A 16,371-nucleotide genomic window follows, 5' to 3' on the forward strand; every position below is an offset into this window, starting at 1 on the left:
TGAAGCTATGATCCTCGCAATTATGAACGCAATTTTGAAAATTGCGTAGAGAAGCCTGAAAATTTCAGGACTTCAACGGGGTTTGAACCCGTGACCGCGCGATGCCGTGAAAATGCCATCTAAGCGAAAAGAACGCAAGAAACTTTCAAGGCTTGAAATCTTCTGGAATTCGCCTTATAAGCAGTTTGATTGAAGGTTGAGTTGTGAAGTGAAGGATGGAACGAGTCCATCACCGCGGCTGGTTTCCATTAGCATAAGAGTACCGTTTTCTAATCAGCCAGGAAAGAACTGAAAAAAGCACTGGATATTGAAAATGCGTTGCACAGTGAGCTTTCTCTGAAAATTTGAACGCGATATTCCATATATCTGAGCAATCATGCTTTGAAAATTTGAAATTTTACAAAGAATGAAGGGGATCATTAGTACCTTTGCCATCCAAGTATTTATGAGTTTTTGATGGCTAATATATCTTGCGTTTAAGTTTAAGGGATTAACCCCTGAGGAAATTTTTGTGTTAATGCATATTTTAGTTAGATTATTTATTGTATATGGAATTACCGTTTTTATGAAGTTTTATTTATATATTGTAAATTAAACCTGAAAACCCCGCAGGGTTCGCTCTACTCTACTCTACTCTACTCTTTAAATTTCTTTATGAATCTGATTAATTATGGAAAAAAAACCATCTCTTAACACCCAAACAAACTCCATTCCTGTGAAACCTTTTACCCAATACATTCCTTGTTTTTTGCTCCTGTGCCCTCTTAAGGCCATGCCTTTCCATGAGTTTTCATGTTTACGTGTTGTGTGCTCTCTGACCAAAGCCGGTATTGCATTGTTTGAACTTGAGAATCTTTTAGAGAATCTCGTAAAGAAACAGATAAAATTCATCATTAAAAGGCTTGAATTGCAAACACCATTTGTGTTATCACTGAAAATACCGGATACTCATCTGTAGGAAGAGAATGTTCGATAGCGGTTTTTTGTTCCATTTGAAGGGATAATTTAGTACTATTGAAGAGTGAGAGAACATGGTAAATTGAAAAGCAATGAAAGTAAATAAGAGGATTTTGATTTCAATTTTCTTTTGCAAATAACATCAAGGTTTAATCATGATTTTGTATTTATTGGTGCTGAATGCATTCGATATCTGTTTCAATAAATATATAAATGATAAACTTCTAGTTGGTGCTCTTCTGCTGACTCGCAATAAAATGTGTTTTTTTGGTCGTATTTCCATAAGAAAGCACTCTGAGAAATATATTAAATAGTGTACTAAAACCTATTATCATCGGCATTAATAGACATATAATTGAAAGAAAATCTAATTAAAACTAAGTTGCAGGTGTTACGATGAAAATTAAATGTACTGCATTTCTAAAGAAAACGACAAATGCAATCTAAGCTAAGTGCTGAAGCAATTTCCCTGCCAATGAGTATGCTATTTGAGAGTTACTTGGTCGACTGACACAAACAACTCTCAAAGCCGCCGAGGATGATTGTAATTTTGGTTCACTGTAAAAGCGTGGCCTCCTTTCATTCTTTGCTTTCCTCGACAAGAGAGCTAGAAGTATTCTTGCCTTCGGTTAAGGGTCTATTTATATTGAACGCAGAAGTGATGAACTAAATGAGACCTCGTCATGGTTGACAGTGTATCTTGCTCCTCTGTGGAGATCTGTGACATCGAGGTGCTGAACACCACTTGGCTTTCCCTTTATTTGGCTAGCAACATCTTTATCGTTGTTTTGTCCCCCTTAACAGTGGTGGGAAACGCACTGATTTTAGCAGCGATGTGGAAAAGGACGTTTCAGAGGACCACTTTTCACGTTGTACTTAGTGGGTTGGCGTTTAGTGATTTGTGTACTGGACTTATTGCCCAACCGTTAGTAGGTTTACCTCCTTTTGTCCAGAATGGGCCAGTTCGTCGAAGACTGCTCTGCATTGGATTCGTTGTCGGTATTTTCTTCGGAGCCTTCAGCTTACTTGCAATAACACTTTTGTCCATTGAACGCTGGCTGCATATGATGAGACGGTCCTTGTTGACGTCGCACCGCCGTTGGGTTATAATCACGGTGTTTGTTATCATCCCAGGTTCATTTCTTGCCCTGTTTATAACCGCGAGAACTGCGGCAACTTACATCATTACAGTGTTTATGCTACTCTGCTATTTTATCACTTTCTTTGCTTACGTTAAATTGTCTCAAATAATTCGGCAACACCAGCGACAAATTCAAGCAAATCAATCTTCGCAAAATTTGGGACAACCAGCAATAAACGTGGAGAAGTTTAAGAGATCTTTGAGGTCGATCTTATATATTCTTGCTTTGTTTTCTATCACTTTTTGGCCAGTTATCATTACGATTGCCCTGGTTCTTAATCGTACGATTTCCTTTCACTCCTGTGGAATGGCGTATGTTGTTTCCTTGTCCATTTATTTTTCATCTTCCACTCTTAATCCGGCTCTTTATCTGTGGAGAATGAAAGACATTCGGAATGGAGTCAAGAATTTATTCGGTTCGCACTGACTGCATGTGTTATTAGTGATCATTTTACGTTGTTTTCTATTCAGAACGAGACAACGTCGCATTCGCGTAAAATGTAGATACAGGGTTGTTAAGCTTGTGCCTGTATAACTTTACACGTAAGCCCCTCGAATAAAGCTCTCCTGGTCCAGTTAATTGTCATAGTGTGTAGCTCTAGCTAGTGATAAGCTTGCGCCCAAAATTTAAGCTCTGGACGTGCGGCCTTCAGTTTAACGGATGCTTTTTTATCATTTCAAGTATTTCCTTTGATCGCTTCTTATGTTCTATTTAAAGACATGCCGCGTGAGTGTTTCGAATAGCCTCAAACACTGATTGCTTATTTTGTCCTGTCGAGACACCACACAGTGTTTGGACCATTCAAAACTTTTCAAAAGACTCCGCAGAAATCACGATGCCAGAGCTCAATTTTGATGTTTCGGCTTAATTACTCAGTGGCCGTCCACTTACTAACATACTAAAAATCACCTAAAATTCCTGTGGTGGGGCATGCCTAAATATTAAGCCTTCAAGTTTGACCGATAACACTGGGTTCTCAGCTCTCGGGAAAATTGATTTCTGGAATCAGTGCGAATTATTGGTAGTTTTATTCTTTAGATTACTTAATTATTGCCTGCACGGTCTCCCTTTCGTGGTTAACTTCCCCCCCCCCCCCCTCCTTTTATGTTTTTAATGTTTCTTGAATATGTACAACGTTTGCAACGTTTTACAACATCAAAAATGTCCACTAAAAGCAGAGCTTGCAAATCAAGAACTTTGTTGCGAAAACTTCGTGAATTTAACACAAACCACTTGGGAAACGACTGTTCGCTGTGGAGGTCTGACTTTCCTCGTTGGCAGGAGATCAAAGCCACCAGAGCCACGCGAAGCTTCGAAGAAAGAATCCGTCAAATTACGGTCATTGCATCACCATTCCTCATCTGAAGAGCTAAGAGCCATGTACAATTTAGGATCCATCTTTAAGCATTTTACATGATGCCATCTATTACAAATATCACAAAGGATACCCTTCTGATTGGCACGAACTGGTTTTAAACAGAGGGCACAAGGACACTTCCATACAGTTGCTTTCCTCGATTTAGTCGAATCCATATTTTGCTTTGGATTTTTATTAGCAGTCGTGGGTGCAGGGTCCGGATGTACATCACCACAGACCTTGAAATAATTGAGATGAAAACTGGCATCACTATTGCTGTAATAGTTTAGAGTTGATTTTCCAAACTTCCCTCGATAGCTTCGGCTACAACTTGGTCAGTGAAACATGATCCAAGATGGCGGACATCACATGCCGCATGGTCGATATTCTCAAGCGGGAACACACTGGGGTTGCCATCATATGGGTAGTGAAACACCTTCGTCGGCGAACTTAAATAATTAGATGACAATTTTGTGTATTTTGCCCGAAATAAACCACTTGGAGAAGCAAATTTTTTAAGTTCCTGGACTGGAAGCTTAAAAAAGTTCCTGGACTGGATTGGACTGCGAACAGTCTATGTAAAAAGTGAAAATATGTAAATTGGTAGGGAAAATATGTAAATGATGGGGGAGCAATCTCGATTTGCTCAACCGGACGCGCAAGATGGTATCGCTATTGCTCACCGAGTTCGCGAGGTGTTTTGGGTAACTTGAGTCACGAGGCAGAAAGTCACAATAAGCATCGATATTGAACTGCTGTTCAGCACAGCGATTGAAGGCGATTCCTTTTACTTTGAAAATCAAAGATAAAAGTATCTGATAGAAAATCATATTGCATGGCTCAGAAATCGATTTTTCGGGCACAACTCAGAAACAGGGGCAACAGATTCGGCCCACGAAATGCTAGACGCAAACTCAGAAAGCAAAAGCATAGTCTTAGCATCAACATTTTCAAACAATCTTCGATCATATTTACAACAGCTATTCACAGATAATGCTACTAATAGTTTTCACCACATCTGCCCCCACCTAAGATAATATGGATGGCAGTTGAAGTATTTTGCAATTAATATGTGCTGCACTTTGTGATGTCTTCGTATTATGCTCTGATGTAATTAGGTAGGCAAATGAAAGTGAACTGAGATGCAAGGAAAGGATGGGATAAACAAACAGCATTTCTTTTAAAAATTCCCATTAGCGTTTATTTGATACGCTATCAATTGAAAAGCAATTTACATAATTTTAGAAAATACCTTGAAAATATTATAGTAAAACAAGAACATTCAATGACTAGAAGGCAACATTTCTTAGTCATCTTTCGTCGTCATCTTTTTCATCCATGTGGTTCTTTCCACGGTACCTTGAAATACCATAAAATAGGAACGAAACTCGCTTATTATATTCTGATCGCGAAATGCACACAAAGACAGAGAAAAACTGGTCAGAGTTTTTCTCTGTCCTTGTGTGGGCCCATTTCCATTAGTAGGGCTAACGCTCACATGGTTCATATGGGGTAGAAAACAAGCACTTCACATTACACTCTAATCAGTTAACTGATCGTTTGACTGGCGACACCCAGTTAGATCTTGCATGGAACGGATGTGGTTCCTTATCTTTACCGTTAAATATGCACTGAAGATGCATTCGTCTTGCGAAAACTTCAAAGTCACGCAAAAGTTGACGTCTTACGTTGTTTTCGTGACGTTTTTCACGGGTGTAGGCCAGGTATGAATTTAAGTGCTTTAGATATCAAGCTGACTTGGCTATCAGTTAAAACCGATTTAGAGAGGTTCATTTAGTTCCCTCTCTTTTGCAGTCCGCCTTTTTTGCATGAGTGGTTCTACGCTCTTTGCGTCTGGTTGTTTTTGATCGCCCAAAGGTGTTAGGTTCAGCCAAGGCTGATTGCCTAGAGAAGTCAGCGAGATCAGTTGTGTAGCTTTCAACACTTTTATTGTTGTTCGTTGCTTGTTTGCAGACCATGTTCGTAAGGTCCGATAATGCCTTTTCTATGGACAGTTTACATTATTAAGGACGTTAAGATCTACAACGGCGACGTGCATGAAAACGTCTTTCAAAATTATACGTTTGCATTTTCCAAACTTTTTGGTCATTAGTCCAGTTCGTCGAACTTCTTGTATAAACTACCCGAACTATTCAGGAACTGAAGTGGGAGGAACAGTGTTAAAACCCGATGAAACAAAAAAAACAAAATTCGTCGCTATGTGCTCACGTTGTCCTCAGGGCTTGAGATTTGGGGTTGAGGCTGAGTGTTCTTATTTTTTGCGATTTGAGCCTGAAAACGTTCTTAACATGGCTTTAAAGTACTAAGTTCGACTACAGAGTTGTTCTTCAATGTATCATGCAAAAAGTAAACAACCGTGACATTGTTTAATGTTGTTAAATATCTGATAAAACATTCCTGCTTGTGTATAACGGGCTTAAGTACTTCCGTTAATTGTCTTGTTAGACTCGTCTTACATTTCTTTTTACCTTTATACGGGTATTAGCAGCCGTCCCTAGGGGTCAACCCCCGGCGATCCCGGAGCATTGCTTGTAAAGCCCTGGGGTAGAGCTTAAATATTTTGGCAAATGTCCCCACCCGTAGGGCATTGCTGTGTGTTGGAAGTTTGAACCTAGCAATCGCATGATACACTGTCACTTACTGCCCAGTTTCATAACACTTTTAGAAGCACAACTTTAAAAAAGGTTCCATCATGGTTTTGAGATACATTTTACTTTCTCTCAAGCATTTCCCTGACAGGGATGGCTTCATATACTTGCAAATGATAATAAATGAACTCACCTTCGAGAGAAGACATCAGCATGGAAGCGAACGAAACGAGGCGCCTTTCTTGATGTTGCGAGGTATTAGCGGTTACCATCATGGCGCTAGACCATTTTGCAAATCCCGTGGGTAGGTCCTCGGGGAGGTTTGCCAGGAAACTGAAATCTCCCGGGCTCTGGGGCAAAGTTTTGCAACAAGTCACCCACCATTCCCGTGGGTTGCGCGCGGGTTGCCCGGGGGACGACCCTCCGGGATGGCTGCTGATACCCGCATTATTTATGCTACTCCCAAAAACAAAACCAAAAGAAATAACAAATTAGTAAATAAAGACGTTCTTAACACTCTCTCAGCCCGGGCCGAGTATGTACTTAAAATTTTGGCGTATCTCAGCCTGGACGTTGTCATTCCATTATCGCTTTGATGTTTGTTTCTTTTTTCCAGGTCAAAAAACGTTTTATGGATCTGTTAAATCTTTTTAAAACAAGTGGCGGAGAAAGAAGGAAGGATATATCAAACGAGGATTCGTGTAGCGACGAAGAGGATGAAGATGGAAGCGAGACTGTTGGTGAATCAGAGGGAGAACAGATTTCGTGACAAAGCTGGCGTCTCTTGTAACAGTCTCCGCGGTGAAAGAAAGGAAAGTTGAAAAAGAAGAATAACAAAGTAATATGGATGACTATTACTTGCTTCTTTTCCGGTTTTTCTCGTTTTAATCCGCAAAAGTGCTGTCATACAGTATGGGGAGAACCATTTGACCGTAATTATTATTTATGGGGGCGGGGGGGGGAGGGGGGCGGAACGTGAAATTGCTAAGGAGTTTTAGCATCTTTATTTTAGAGATTTTTCTCCAAAATAAACCTTTGCAAGTGGTTTTTCATTCCATTTTTATGTATACATCTCAGACGCAAGTTCGGCTTGCTCACTCATGCACGATTTTACCCCCTATTCTTGAAAAATAATTTTGTTTTCGTAATTTTTTCACCACTCTTTAAAAGCCAGAAAGTCTATCCTAAATTAAGTTCTTTGAAATTGTCAACAGTTAATGCGAATTTCTCATTCTGGCTATACTAGCCCGAGTTCCAATGTGAAAGTTTATTGAGTATGCGTCAGCCTATCATTTAAAGCAATCAAATCCTGAGTAACAGCCTAGGACAATAGAAACAACATGTGAAAGTTTATAATCTTATGAGAAGACGTGCTAGGCCAGATACGAAAAACCACTAAAAAACCACCCTCTAGGTGTGGCCAGAAAGTATGTGGAAACGTTTTCCTCATCTAATACAGCAGCACAAGATCCCGAGGAAAGGGAAACTAAACTGCATCCACAAATTAAACTGGTAGGTCATTAAAACCCTTTGCGTCCCAGCAATGACCAGCACGCAAATTCACCTCACAGTTTCAATTGAAAATGAAGATTTTCAGCACATGGCAATTATATGTTGATGTGACACTAAATTCTCATGAGTAGCCAACAAAGAAATCTCTGGTAGCAGATAGGAGAATAAACTTTTACATCATGGGAGTGAAAGGGTTAAAAAAAGCTGACCGACCTAAAAAGAAATCGGCCTATGTAAAGGAATCCAGGCGGTTGCTAGCCCATGAGTTTCGGATCCCGAGTAGTAAATTCCGGAGATTCCACGCTCTGCATTCCGGATTCCAAAGCCTCGCATTTGCTAGATTCCAAATTCTGGATTTCTTCGCATCGGGCGAAAGAAAAACAAGCGAACAGGGAGACTGACCGTCCTAGAATGACCAAAGTCTCCCACCAAAAATCCTGAATACTCCCGACAGCTCTCATGATACCTTACTGGGAGCCTCTCAATCGTGCCGACAAAATATTAATTTCTGACCAATTGCTGGTTTTCACTCACGTGATCAACAGCCATGTTTTTCAACGAAAACAAAAGGAAGCGTTTGCATAATAATAGAGTTCAATTCCCGGAGGATTTGATCGGGGCACCAACATGGCGGTCGTGACGTCATATGAAAAACCGAGAATAGGCCTTTTTCGATATATTAAAATTCAGCTTGAAAGAGAGGTTTAGAGGACAAAGGCAAAGGAAAGTGGATAATATGTAAATATTTTTCACATTCATTCCAACATGTTGCTATCGTTTTTGTCCTCACTGCCTCACTATCAAGCTGAATATTTGATATTTCGAAAATGCCTATTCATTCAGTCATTCAACCGTCAGAAATTACATTTTTCAGTTGGGTACTTTTAGCCTGTTCCAGTCTCCCGGATGGTGGGGACGAACGAAACGTTGGTGCCTGCAAAAAAACACATGGGAAATATTTTTCTTTCCGCTTCGACACCATCTGAGAGCCTGAAACAGAATGGAATTAGTCGAGATCGTGTGAACTTGACACCATAAAATGTTGAAATTCAAAGCGATATAATTAATAGCTTTTTGGGCAATAATGAAGAGAACAAGTAAAGGCGATACAAAGAGAAGATCAGTCTGAGAATTAAACAGTTAGTTACGCTCAAGAACGCTAACGGCACTGCTTTTAAACTCGTTATCACTGTGAAAATACTGACTTTACTTGAGTGGAATAAACGTAAGAGCAGGGAGGATAAGAATATAGTAGATTTTTGTCTTTTCTTGGTTTGACTGTTTGAAGTTGAAGAGTGGACCAGGGAAAAGTAGAAACAATAGACCAATTTCGATATATTAAAATTCAGTCCGAAACAAAAGACATCATCTCGAGGCTCTGGGGAATAAATATAAGCATTTGTATGATTTTATTCCCCAGAGCCTCGAGATGGTGCCTTTTGTTTGGGACTGAATTTTAATATATCGAAATTGGTCTATTGTGTTCATCGAAAACCCTCATAAACCAAAACAACAGTTTTCAATCCCTCGACACTCAACATGGCTGCCCTGTGATTAAGGCCGATTTTCCTTTAGACTTACACCACCCTGTTTGACAAAAAACGTCCGTAGCTAGAACTGCCGTCTTCATTATGATTGTACGGCCAAGGAAGTCAAGGTCAGTGGGCTTTAATCACAAAGCAGCCATGTTGAGTCCCGAGGGATTGAAAACTTTTGTTTTGTCCCACCGAAACTCGTTCCCAAACATTTCAACTCGAGGCTCGGGGTACGAAATCTATTGTCTATGGCCAATATGGCAGCCGCGCGAATAAGGCCCATGGCTACCTTAAGACATTTTTGTGTAGCCGTACTAATTCAGTTACTCCTTCCTGCAACATTAAGGGTTAATTACAAGAACTCGGTTGCTGGTCCGTCATCCGGTACAGTCGAGGGTTTACGCAGCCTGTCAAATGGGTTTTGAGTAGCCGGAACGTTCAAGTCGTTCAAAAACCTGTACAGACGCTAACTCATTTTTGCCAAACGAAATGATCCTGCATTAGGGGAACAATTAATCTCTCCAGCTGTGCAGTAATTGTGATCATGACAACATTGGAGCATATTTCATGTAGCCGGACTGGTTATGAAATTCCGAAAACTTCAAAAGCGAGAACATTACTGTTGCACTTCATGTTAACTTGGCCGTGACTACACAATCTTTTGTCCTCGGTTCACCTGAGTTTTGAATAAATTAATTCAAACTTTTGATTGGCTGTCTTAGAGAAAAAGGGTCTGGTTTGTGGATGGTCAGGGCCGAAACAGCGAACATAACATTTATCGAGTTTCATAACTATTTCCATATATTAACTATGTTGTAGCCAAAGTCATAGTGAATTGTGTAATTTGATTTATTTCCGGCTTTGATATTTTGTCACATTTGGCGCAACATAGTGCGTTTATATAAGCTCATTTTTCAAAAACCTATGCTACTTTATCTTTGGTTTTTGATTATACTTCGTTTTATTTCGAAGAAACCCACCCAACGCAAGGCATCATGCGTCCTTTACCCGTATTGTCATCGGGGCTGTCTGAGTGAGTGATTAAGGGTAAGGTTGTAGGCCTGCACCGCGTGCATGAACTACGAAACTAATCTAGGCCCACTTGCCGCCTTTTCTGTTTTTTTTAATTTGCAAGAGAAATCGGCAACTTCAAAAATGGCGTTACTATTGGTGGCATTCTTGTCTAGAGCGCTTGTGGGTTTCGTGAGTCAACACCCGCTTAGCCTAACTGCACCGCTAACGTTTGGGAATTCCATCTCTATTTCTCCCAATACAGGAATAAAAATATCTGCAAAAAGCCCTTAACTTCGCTGCTAGCAGAGATCTCTTTTCTTTAGCGTGAGCTGGGCTGACGATTACGGGTAAAGAGACCTCTGCAATGTGTCGAAACTCACTGCGTTGAACATTCTTGGCGGTTTTTTAGGCCCGTTTAAAACGTCGCATTTTACATTTGCAGAATTTAATGCAAATGAGCGAAAACAATGGATTTTTCTCATTTGCATTAGATTCGGCACGTGTAAAATGCGACATTTGAAACGGACCTTAGCGACCGAATCCTCCCGTGATGTTGTGTGGGCTCACTTAACAACAGCGCAAGAATTTCTGTAAAAGAATGCGTGGGACACATTGGGCTCAAGTCACAGTCAGCAAAAATATCATGGGGCATGCGCGGTTTGTAGTGCCGTCCAAGCTTGTTTTTGGCGCTTGGATCAGAGTGGCCAAGGATCTCATGGATATACACACCAACCATAACTCTAAAAAAATGACCATTCTAAATCAGTTGTTTCTAGAACTAAATATTGCTATAGCAATAAATTAAACGAAAGTTTAGACCTAATCTCTGAAATGGGCACTTGGACTTAATCTGCAAAATGGGGATTTTAAGCTAGGGGACTCGTGGTGGGTATATCCATGAGATCTTTCTGAGATCTTTTACTCAGAGTGAGTTTCGACCCATGAAGGCAGATGTCTCTTTTCCCGCACTCGTCAGCCCAGTGAACGCAAAAGAAGAGATCTCTAGTAGCGTGGAAGTCTTTAACAAACAAATATGGGAAATAAATCTAATAATAATAATAATAATAATAATAATAATAATAATAATAATAATAATAATAATAATAATAATAATAATAATAATAATAAAAAATAAAATCCCTTTATTAACATATTCCAAGCAAATTGCTATTTACAAGTAAGAAGTAAAACAAAAAGAAGACTATTAAAACCTTTTTACAATTCATTTCCATTAAAAAAGAGACTAGTACGAAGCACAATAAACTTACGAAGATATTCGTATTTGTAGTAAGAAAAATTCATGTCATGATAGCGTTCTGACTAAAAAAAAATTGGAAATAAAGATAAGCTCCTTAAAGAAAAGCCACTCTTATTTAAAAAAAATATATATATATATGCAGATAATATCAGTCAGAAAAAAAAAAGAAAAAGAAAAAGAAAAAGAAAAACAACCAAATAAAAAAATTACGAAAACTAAGAAATTCTGGCGGTCACATTCTCGATTCTAATGTCTGTTTCCTGAAGGTCTACATTCCTTCTTCTTCCTCTGGAACCTCTAAGGCAGAGGAGAGCTGAGCGGAGGATAGCAAACGATACTTTTGCTCTTAGCCAGGACACGGTGCTGGCGTAGTACTCTCCCTTCTTAATGGCGAGTAGTTCAGCTAATCTGCTGTGGTATCTCTTACATTCCTCGGCCATTCCGCCTGTGGTAGTAAAAACAAGTGGCGTAAAGGTGCCTTGCTCCACCTCCATCACCCTGCTTGCATATTGGCGTTTTTTTTTTCATTCTCGTGTTGCCTGTAGATTTCCTTGGGGCTTAGATCTCTGTAAGAACATGCATTAGGGTGACAAACCCTGACATCGAAGAATGCAGTCCTCTGTCTCTCCCAGAAGCCACGAGCGCTAATATCTAAACGTGCATCAGGAGCTCTGTTAGCACCTCTGTTCAAAGTCTCTCCATTGATTTCCTGAAGGACCGGCTCTATTTCCACATCATTACATACCATGCTCAACATCTCTGCTTCCAGGTCACGAAGCTCATTATGACGCTGTATTATAAACCCGCCACGTCGGCATACCATTGCATGATCTACGTTGAAACGGTCCCCGCATACGCACACTTTCGGTGTGTCGGTGATTTCCCAGTCGTATCTCAGACTGATCGCGTCTCTGAATTCTCTCTTATTTAGATTGAAGTTCAAGTCTTTGATGGGAATTACTGTCAGCCAGTTCGATGCTCCCTTCTCCGTGGCTAGCTCTACAGCTCGCTTGGTTCCTGTCGGCAGAGAGGTCCTCACCCGTTTTAGCCTCTCATCCATACACTCATCCTTCTCCTTACGCGCGCTTATTTGCAGTGTTTTTACTTCTGACACATCCGGGGTCTGATGCACTTGCTCCACAATTTGCCTTACTAGGGGACTTGTGACCCTGACTGAAGCCTCATATTCTTTGGGTGAGGCTCCGACTGGATCTATAAGCCCAAGCCCTCCCAAGCGCACAGGAAGCGCAAGGAGTTCGCGCTCGGTTTCAGTTGTTGCGTGGTTCGTAATAGCTGGTATGAGGACTTCGCTTATCGCACGCTCCAAAGGCTCTAACAAGTCGGTAATATCGGGCAGTGTCCTTAAGAAATACGTCCATCGGTGCCGTAGCCCAAAAGTGAACGCTGCATAGCTCGCCTGAGGTTGTGATAAGGCGAACTCTGCAAGTTTGGTGACCTGGTTTACCCAGTCTTCTACCTTCTCGCCCACGTACCCTTCCAGAAATGACCTCGATCCAAGAACTGCACCTAGGTGCTTGTGGCCTTCAGAGGTGATGTTAATCGCTGTGTCACCAAATACCTGCATAGCAGCGTGTTCTTTATCAGGTTTAATGATCAAACAGCACTTTTTTGCATTGGGGAAGTACCCTAACGCCGGACCACTCTCTGATAGCTCGTCCCACCATTTCCGCACATCTTTCAGAGAACCACTTCCCGTTGCATCGTCAGCAAACCAACACTGTTTAGCTGAGCCTGAGACGTGTAGACGCGTTATCAGTGGCTGGAGACTAATGGCGTACATGCTCATAGCGAGAGGGTCCCCCTGTGTGGTGCCTTCCGCTGATTTAAGTTCTTGGCCGCCTATAATAAAGAGCCTCGCAGGCTGTCTGTAGGTGTTAATCGCATAAGTAGCTATGGTTGGACATAGCACTCTTGTATTGTGCAACGCAGCAGCTCTGTTTAGGGCATTAAAGGCATTTGAGGCGTCAACAAGAAGAACAGCGTCCGTGTCATCAGCGTCGAAAATATTGCGCATTGCATGAATGGCAGCCTCACTCCCACTTTTATGGCCTGCGCATGCCTGCAGCGAGCCACTTGCGTCAACGACATCTGGTTTTGTTACTCTCAACACGCACTTCGCAATTATCCTCCGTATTACTTCACCAACCCCAATCGGCCGGACCGCGCCCTCTCCTTTGTCAAGTGGAATCAGACGATTGGCTAAAATTGCCTCGATACTAAGAAAGTCAACAAATTCCGTGCACAGTCGTCTGGTCATTGTAGCTATAGCTGTGCACAGATCGGACCCAGATTTCTTGAAAGATTTGCACGCAAGTATTCTTCTAAAGCCATTGGCGTCTACACCCGAAGGTCCGCCAGAGCCTTTAGTCCTTAAAGCAGCGTCACGAACCATCTCCCCATTGATCTGGTAGTACACTGTATCTGGAACTTCTTCGATTGGTCCAAAGAGTAGAGAACCTAGGGAGGCGTCCTGTGCCACAGGGTGTTTTTCCTTAAGTTGTCTCATGACGTCATCGCTCAAGGGCAAAATACCCCCGCCGTCTCCATCGCTGAGGTATCGCAAGGCTGAATTAATTTTGCCTGTCATGACAAGGTTTGCAAAAACGCTTGCTTTATTGGGTGGATCAGCTCTACGAGAGTTGGTAAGACGTCTTTGGATGATCCGCCCTTCACGCACTAGGACATCTATTTCGCCCTCTTTCCACAGTGCCAGACGTTTAGCTAAGCACTCTTGATGCTCCTTCGCCTTAGATTTCTGGCTCGGTTTTTGTAACCCAACAGCGAGGAGGACAATAGCTGCTTTAAGGGCAATGTGTTGCATTTCTGACTCATTGTTCCAATCGTTTATGTGCTGTGTTAATTTATCAATGAAATCTTTTCCTGTTTTCCCATAAGGGACAAGAAAAGTGTTCTTCCGCCATTTTGTAATCTCGTTATAGGCATTGTCAATGGTCGACGTGTTTACTGTTATTGTTCTTCCATCGCCATGTCGGCCCCAAATAAATGAAGATGGCTTGTTAATGGCTTTGTATTCCGGCAAGCTCCCTGGAATGCTGTCCGACGCGTTTTCAAAAGTTGAGTAATCACGCTCCTCTGTCAGGCCCTCTGGGGGTTGTACTACAAATGTATGCAAATCCAGTATCGACTGATTATGATTTTGGCTTTGCTGGTCGCCATTGTTTTGATTTTGATTATCCTGAAGCACTCCGCAAGAAACCAAGTTATTCACAATATTAGACGCGGGTTGAGTTGTGTCCAAGACAGAATCGTACATGCCGGTCGCTCTCGACACATTTACACTAGTATGGATTAAGCCCTCATTCCTTTCCAGCCGTGAAGCTTGATCTCTCAAATTTTGCCCTTTAAGACCAAGATGTTCATAGCCTTTCTCGTCCCATAGTTCCTTCATTATCTCGATGTAACCTTTCTTCCTGCCATTGATATTGCACGGTGCATTATCAGATGCAGCCAAAGCCTGTGCTTGTTGTTTACACTCTAGAACGTCCCTGTTCATTTGTTCAGTCCATTTCACCTTTGGTTTCCTCGACATCGTGTAATTGGTTGGCGCTTTGGCGGTATTTTCCGATAGTTTCGTGGTTGAACAGCATTTAAATCGCGACAACGACTCTCAGAGTTGCGACTGTTATGTCTTTACAATTTGCAGTTGGGGATAAAAGTAAAAAGTAAGACACTGAAGTCTCAAGAAGAAGACCTAAAACCTAAGATCGGTACATCCGTCCGCCATCCATCCGTCAATCCGTTCATCCAATAATAATAATAATAATAATAATAATAATAATAATAATAATAATAATAATGTGTGAAAGATGAAACAACAACAATGATATTAAATGTAAGGAGAAATGTAGACTCGGAAAAATAACCGAGTCCCAGATGGGATTTGAACCCACGACCCTCCGTGATCTAGTCGGATGCCCTAACCACTGAGCTACTGGAGACTCTATGGTGAGCAGGTGAGTTGACAAATCACAACTAAGCATCGTTGCCGGCACGAATTGCCGTGCAGGGGCAAATTGCAGTGTCTGTTTCATACAAAACACATCACTACACAGCTTTCTGATGTTCTGATAAGTAACTTTACTCATATTTGCAAGTGATACTTCGAATACATCAACAGAACTTCAATTATCTTTGAAAAAACAGCGAAGAAAACGGCCGAGCAACAAACACGTACAACTGCAAAGCAAGTCAAAATATGGGAACTTTTTACTGCTTTAATCATTGCCGTACGAACCCGATGTCGATGCATGACAGATTTACAATCACATCAGATCGAGGTGATGTGACCGTCGGCCAGCCAGTCCAAGATCGCGTCCAAACTCTGAAAATCACATGGCATCACGATCGATACCCGCGAAACATATTCGGGACACTCGTAAAATGAAACGATGAAAATGCGTCTTCTTTCATCGGAATGCAGTAACATGTTTTCGTCAGGGGTAATGACCTTAATGACCTTAACCTTAATGTTGTTTTGTGTCTTTATTGTAATGTAGAGAAGACGACCGAGCTATTTTACAAGCATGTCAAAAGATGGGCGCCAAACCAGGAACATTCCACCACATAGCAAACAGCCTGAAAGATAAAACAGCGGACGAGGTAAGATTGCTGTAGTTGTTGATCCCCTTAGATATTCTATTTGCCGTAAGGGCGGTTTACAGTTTAAGACCTTCATTTGTGCAGGGTGATATTTGAAGTTAGTTTGTACTAAAACAGTGGATAGCGTTGAAAAGCGCGCCCTGACTGGCTCCTCAAACTCCCAATATCCTTTGCTATTCACCTCCGAGCAACTTGCGCGAGATTTCGCGCGGAACAACTGGCGCGGAAAATCATGTTTTCGTGCTACATTATCACTCTGTTTTAGTACATACTAAAAGAACTATCAAGTGAAGCTATGATCCTCGCAATTATGAACGCAATTTTGAAAATTGCGTAGAGAAGCCTG

At 41.3% G+C, this 16,371-nt stretch overlaps 1 protein-coding gene and 1 pseudogene across 1 annotated transcript in view; one reads left to right on the forward strand and one right to left on the reverse strand.

Annotated features, from left to right (window-relative positions):
• Positions 1–8,811, forward strand: part of LOC137992628 (uncharacterized) — a 50,099-nt gene extending 41,288 nt beyond the window's left edge. The window contains exon 28 of the mRNA XM_068838071.1: positions 6,682–8,811. Coding sequence (XP_068694172.1) covers positions 6,682–6,834 — 153 coding nt within the window. The 3' untranslated portion in view covers positions 6,835–8,811. The remainder of the gene's footprint in view (positions 1–6,681) is intronic.
• A 2,291-nt stretch (positions 8,812–11,102) lies between these two features.
• Positions 11,103–14,755, reverse strand: LOC137990514 (uncharacterized; annotated as a pseudogene).
• Positions 14,756–16,371: the final 1,616 nt, after the last annotated feature.

The sequence above is a fragment of the Montipora foliosa genome, chromosome 2 (assembly GCF_036669935.1).
Source record: "Montipora foliosa isolate CH-2021 chromosome 2, ASM3666993v2, whole genome shotgun sequence".
Classification (NCBI taxonomy): Eukaryota; Metazoa; Cnidaria; class Anthozoa; order Scleractinia; family Acroporidae; genus Montipora; species Montipora foliosa.